Source organism: Frankliniella occidentalis, unplaced genomic scaffold (genome assembly GCF_000697945.3).
Source record: "Frankliniella occidentalis isolate FOCC.00 unplaced genomic scaffold, Focc_3.1 Scaffold2410, whole genome shotgun sequence".
Classification (NCBI taxonomy): Eukaryota; Metazoa; Arthropoda; class Insecta; order Thysanoptera; family Thripidae; genus Frankliniella; species Frankliniella occidentalis.
This window is the reverse complement of record NW_026269494.1, coordinates 1-6,280: the sequence shown is the minus strand read 5'-3', so window position 1 is coordinate 6,280 and position 6,280 is coordinate 1. Positions and strand designations below refer to the sequence as shown.

The 6,280-nt window shown below is 52.5% G+C and overlaps 1 protein-coding gene across 2 annotated transcripts; it reads left to right on the top strand.

The window, feature by feature from the left end:
• The first annotated feature begins 1,659 nt into the window (after positions 1-1,659).
• LOC113214008 (uncharacterized) lies at positions 1,660-5,852 on the top strand. Of its 2 annotated transcripts, XM_052276286.1 has the most exons (8): positions 1,660-1,787; positions 1,913-2,136; positions 2,476-2,657; positions 3,105-3,243; positions 3,901-4,055; positions 4,150-4,672; positions 4,976-5,241; positions 5,445-5,852. In XM_052276286.1, exons 2-8 carry the CDS (start codon positions 1,939-1,941, stop codon positions 5,689-5,691), a joined length of 1,710 nt encoding a protein of 569 aa, XP_052132246.1. In that variant the 5' UTR covers positions 1,660-1,787; positions 1,913-1,938; the 3' UTR covers positions 5,692-5,852. The 2 variants fall into 2 exon arrangements, with proteins under 2 accessions (XP_052132246.1, XP_026289031.1); XM_026433246.2 differs by having other exon boundaries at positions 1,681-2,136.
• The last annotated feature ends 428 nt before the right edge of the window (positions 5,853-6,280 follow it).

Here is a 6,280-nt window from a genome sequence, read left to right as displayed (position 1 = left end):
GGTGGCGGCCGGGGGCCTCTTTGATTAGCCCCGCCAGGACAACTGTCGCTGGGGGGCGGCGCGGCGTTGGGAGGGAAAGAGAAATCGGCTCGACTGACCGAACCGAGCAGTCAGGTCGGTGCTGCTCGATCTTGTTGTAGTTGCACAGGGGGAAGGGGGGGGGGAGGAGAACCAAACCAGGAGACCGAAGGGGGCGTCATGTACCAAACAGCAACGGCGCCTAGGTGCGGTGTGTTCGACTGCAAAACAGAAAACACAAACGAAGCCCCTTCTCTAGAGCGAGGTGAGGGCACAAACGCGCACACTACACCCTGAAACAGGCCGACAGCATACCTCTGTACTCGACAGTTAACGGCTGACTCATTATTATTCAAAGGGGTGGGAATGTAAACCTGTGTCGCGAAAGTCCTAATGGGAGGGAGACTACTTGCAATCCCAGATGATGCGTGTAATGTAGCCCGGGTCAGGCCTGAGGCTGGTTCTATAAGCCCCTCTCGTGCACCGTGCACGGGGACAGCACACAAAGGTCCAGCCCGGTGTGCGTGGAGCGCCATGCCCCTCACACGACCTGCTGAAGCTCAACACGAGACGAGGCGCTCGCAAGGAGGGCCGGATCGGGCGACCGAATAGAAATTAAGTTACGGCTCACCGGGTAAACTTTTCCAGAACGTCCATCGCGCTTCCGTTCTTATAATATGTCACGCTCCTCATAAACACACTTCCAGAGAGTTGTATCAGTTTGTTCTGTTTGCCATTTCCCCCGCTCCGTTCTTTTAAGGGGAACTTTTGTCCCCCGCTGTTTATCTCAAGTACGCCAACGGCTCGTTAGCTTTGGCGCGCGGCGAGTGGTCGCTTCCGATGCATTGCATGCACTGGGGCGGGAGATATATGGAGCGGACAAGTAAGAAGGAAAGAAAACTTCTAAAAGTGTGCGTGTGTGTTGCCAACCGGTGCAGGATACACGAGGAGAGAATAGAAAAGGCGAGGGGCACTCCTTCTCCAGTGCGAGTCGACTGCCAAAACTTTCCGTTCGTTTCCGAAATTCTGCGGAGAAAGCCACCCCCTCCTCTTGCCCGTCCTCCGCCGCTATAGCTTCTTTGTGATGTAGCCGATTTGCTCGAGTGCCCCGCAGCTCGCTCGCGACGGTATTCTTATTTCTCTTCCCGGCGGCGAAATCCCCCTCCCCCTCCATGGCAGCACGGTACGGCGGGCGCCTGCAGGTGGGCCTCCCGCCGCCTCGGGTGTGTGACGGGAGTGCCTACTCATCGGCGGGCGCCTGCAGTCAGGTGGGTGGGCCCATGGATGTAGAATAGAAACTACGTTTTGGTGGGCCTCCCGCCGCCTCGGGTGTTCGACACGGGAATACTCATCTACACTTGTTGGAATTGAGCGTCATGCGATGACTGTACAAAAGGCAGCGGGATCCTTGTCCATTCTGAGGAATACGCCACTCAGTCGTGCGTGTGTTATGGTTGGTTATGGTCCATTCACTACCACACTACCAACAATAAAAACCCTAAAAAGTGACAATACTTCTCAATCAATCAACTCAGTCTTAACTAGAGCTTTATTGTGGTGAGCGAATCATTTTCTCCCAGTGAATTCGAAGCGCTCTGTCGAATAGCAGCGCTGCAGGCCGAAGTTGCCGCGCGATACGGCTCCAGCTTAATCTCTGCGGGCGCTCTGGGTAGAGGCAGTGAGGGGAATGAATCTGACCCGCGCAGTCGTGGCCGGGCTCGGCGGGCCATAGGGTCGCGATCGAGCAGGAAAAACAACTTCTCAATTGGGTGTTCAAATTTCATGAATTGAATTCGAATTGGGTTGAATTGAATTTGAATTGGCTCAAATTGGACTGAATTGGTTGAATTGTTTTTGAATTGGGCAGAGTTGATTAGGGATGTACACTTAGCAGGTGAGTTGTTTTCCCCGTTTGTCGCGATGAGCCCGCTCATCGGCCTGCTGCTCGTCGCACCCTCGCTGGCCATGGCCGCCCTCCCTCCGCGGCCCCACGACGGCCTGCAGTTCAAGCCGCTGCCGCGCGTGCTCGCCTCCTCCGCGCAGCTCGTCATCATCCGCTTCAACATCACCATCCCGGACTTGAAAGCCACAATGCACCATCTCACGGCCACCCTGGAGGTAAGTCCGCGCCACGAGGGAGAGACAGGACAGGGGGCCGTAATGCGGTGCGGTGACACGTTCTAGGCAAAAAAAAAGTTTGTCACTAAATACCCCAGAACTCATAGGCTCTCGTATGCTTTCTTCTGCATGCATATGGGACACTAAGTTCCGTTCTGTAGTTCTCAGTGACGATCAAGCCCAAGTGCGTCAAGATTGCGGCCCTCTCCTGTTGACGATATAGCCAAGAAAGAGGCTGTACCACGGGCTGTACCGCCCTTTGGCCTTACGGACCCCTAGAGCGATACCTCCCTGAACCGGCTCGACCGGCTGTCACTGAACCGTGCATGCGTCTTGCAGGCAAAGCTGAACATGATGACTCCGAACCAGACAGGCGTTGTTCGGGATGTGATTGGCGATTTGGAAAATATGTACGAGCGGCTGGACCTTCACTTCAACGACGTGCAAAAGACGGCCAGGCGCAACGCGCACCGGAACAAGCGCAGCATCAACCCACTCAACTCCTTATCAGAGCTCTTGGGGTTCGTTCAAAACACGCGACTGTTTTCATTATATGCGAGGGGGCAAAAACTCCGGGAATCATGTGTACACGTGCCTGGGAATCATCACGATGAAAATTAATCGAAGTCAACAGAAATCGCTTAAACTGGGTAACTAGCTGAACTGGTACAAATTAGTCGAAATAAGCATTTTCTACAACTAGAAAAGCTACGGAATAAATATAAACGGGCGGGAATCACTGGGAATCAAGTATTTTGGGAATCATGTGTACACTTCAAAAGGGAGTAATTGCCCCCTCGATTATATGCAAAACCTTGAACAAGAGTTTCACTGTTCAAACAAACCTGAAACTTCCGAGCAACTTTTTCAGACTAGGCTGTTGGAAACGAGTTTTCATATTAATTCTTCGAAATTTGACACGCATCGAAATTCAAGGGCTGAAGATTTTGCGCCATGTTTGTCTCCAGGTTTTGCTGTGGGTTCATGACAGCGGAAGACAGACGCGCGCTTGAGGCACGCGATGACGCCGTGTGGGACCGATTAACCGAAGAGGTGGACAGGACCCAAAATGCCTTTTATGAATCTCAGGGCAAGTTGGTGAAAGAGGTTGGTCATCCGCACGCCCAGCTTCAACGTCCACTTTCAGGGTTGTAGAGCTCCTCTCTCCACAACATAACATCCAACTAGGCATAGGACCTATGTGAACGTTTCAGCAGGATGATAATGATTTTACACGCATGGTCACTGAACTAACCAGTTTGGAAACCCAAGTGTGTACATATTTGCTGAATACCTACATGTATGCATCAAATATTGCGTACATGATCATATATGCAACAAACCAGTCCGCACGTGTGCCTTTTATGGAGCACCCGGTAGGTATTCAGCAAATAACGCATGCATGTGTACACTTGGGTTTCCACACAGCAGACCCGGCCGCACGCCTGCATGCCGTGCAGTATAGCTTCAAAAGTGAGCGATGTTAATCAGCTACCTGGTATGTTCGGCTCAAGTCGGCTGCTTGCGCTCTCCGCTTGCCTGCCTGCGTCTTACATGAGAGCCCAAACAAAAACAAAACTATGTGAATGTGGATGTTATATTTTTACTAACTTCACCACGTGCCTATACTAAGATATAATAAAAGAAGCCCTGATCATTACTTACGTATGATCTGCTTTCACAATCCGTTCCTGAACGATATTTAAAATAAAAAATGGAATTTATGTGAAATATGATTTTAACCAACACGGTTCCCCCCGACAGCTAAATGTATGGAAGGAATATGCGGAACGGATGCAGCACGAGCTCACACAAGACATAAATATACGTTTGGGCTACGCCAGCCATGTGGACATGACCGCAGCTCTGGTCAACTCCCTCGCTTTTGATACGTTGCTAGTAGCAGAACGAATAAGAAGGTTCGACGCACGTGTTACTACACTTATGTACATTTTCCAAAGCATTTTCTGAAATTTTTCTAATCTGTAAAGTACTTCTTTCTTGCACTTGCAGCATCGAGGCGGCTTGCGTGGCCGGTCGCATCCCCAGCACGGTGGTCGACCAAACGGACCTGGCATATATCGTGGCGAGGGTCCACAAAGAAAACCCACGCCAAAGGGTGGCCGTCGATGATATTGACGCGCTCTTCAAGCTCGAGATGGCCTCCTGCCAGTTCAGTAAACACGAGCTGAAGGTGATGGCATGGTTTCCGCTTGAGCCCAAGCAAGAGAGCAGTGCTCGGTTGAAGACGTATGACGTCATGCCGATAGCCTTCCTGTACGAGGAACAGGTGTGCCAGCTGCTGAAGCACCCAGTGGTCGCCGTCGTGGCCGAGAGGAGCGACACCTCGAAGACCGTTGTGCGCCTCCTGGAGGGAGAGCAGCGCACGAGGTGCTTGTCTCGGCCCGTCTGCAATGTGCCGCGCATCACGGAGGCCGAGGACATGGCCTGCATCAACGGGGTGCTCACCGGGGCCGAGATACGGGAGCTGAAGAGCGTGTGCAGCTTCACCTGTCAGCCCTATAGACGTCTTCAGGTGGGGTGTTGGGTGTTTCCACCAGTTCCACCTCGTCTTCAAAAACCAAAAACAAAATTATTTAGTATGAGAAGTTAGATTGGCGAATTCGGAAAAGAATGATAATGCATATACGGTTGAATCATTCGTCGAAAAGAAAAAAATGGTTTCGTTGAATCGAAATCGGATAGGGCAATGGGTATAAAATGTAACAAAGCGAATCTGAAACCCAAGTACATATTGCACAAGGTGTACATATTGAATATATTGTAGCCGCAGAGCTTACACAGAGCCCATAATTCATTGATGCTCATCTGCCTGCAGATAGTCCACATCGGCCACAACAACTACTCGGTGGTGAACAAGGACCGCGACCTGGTGGTGCGCTGCTCGGAGGTCCAGAACCGCGATGTGCCGCGTCGGACCGAGGGAGCGCTGCTGCTGGAGGTGCCGTGCAGCTGCACGCTGGAGGACAGGGACAAGGGCGTGGTGCTGATCGAGCGTCAGCAGCCGTGCGACAAGAATTACTCTAGCGCCATCAACGTCATCCCCATCGTGCCCAAGCTGTGGATGGTGGACGACTACGCCAGGTAGGCCTAGGGGCAGGATTGAACAGTTGGGTGCGAGCGGGAACTCTCCCGCTGTCCCCTCTCCCCTCCCACATCTCTGTCCCAGTTCTGTAATTGTTCTATAAATGATTGATGAGCTCAGGTGCTGAAGAGTTGTTGGACACGATGCCAGTGTCCCCCTTGTTCGTTTTGGTAAAACTGCTAATTCGGCATAATGTCACCAGGCTGACCGTCAACATGACGGAGGTGCCGACCGAGGAGTTCAAGAGCAGCTTCATGAACTTCACGCCGCCCTCTTCGGAATTCTTCCGGTACACCCCTCCACCACCTCCTCCTTCTGAAGGCTTCTGGGAGGCGCTCCAGAAGTGGTTGCCTACTGCGCTGCTCCAGCTGCCCTCCCTCGTGCTGCTCGTGATCATGTTCCGCCAGCTGCAGCGCCAGCACCAGCGGCTGCGCAAGTTGGGCGTTTAGAGGGCAGCGTCTCGGGGGCAGGTCGCATTGCATCAACTTAAAGGCAATGTTCACCTCACTCACTTCAAAATAAGTCTAACACGATAAATATGCCACCAGGTGCTTTCCTATGATCAAACATGTCTGTGATATCAATAAAAATGAAACATCAGCTTAAACGAGACTCACAATAACGACTACATTAATTTTTATCGGACATGTGTTATTGTGCGGAGGGTGGGCGGCAGGACTCAAGGCAGCCCGAGGCCTCGAGGCCCCCCGCAGGACTCGCCCGGCACCCGGCCGCCCCCGGCTTGGGTTTCTTGGTAAAGTTGGTTTCTCTTTCCTCCTTCTTGCTTTTAAACTACGTGAAATGTGAGACGCGCAGAGCCGCGGCCGCCATATTGATCTGGCGCCGGGGAGCTTGATATACGGCAGCCCTTATTACGGCCCCACGTCCTTTTAATTATTCTAAATAACAACCGCAATGTTTCCTCCTCGCCCCGCTACGCCTCGCCAACCTACACCCCCTGCCCTGCCGCCTCGCCGCCTCGCCGCCCTCCGCTGCTCATTTATGCACGCCCCGTGGAACCGATACACCGAGGAGGCC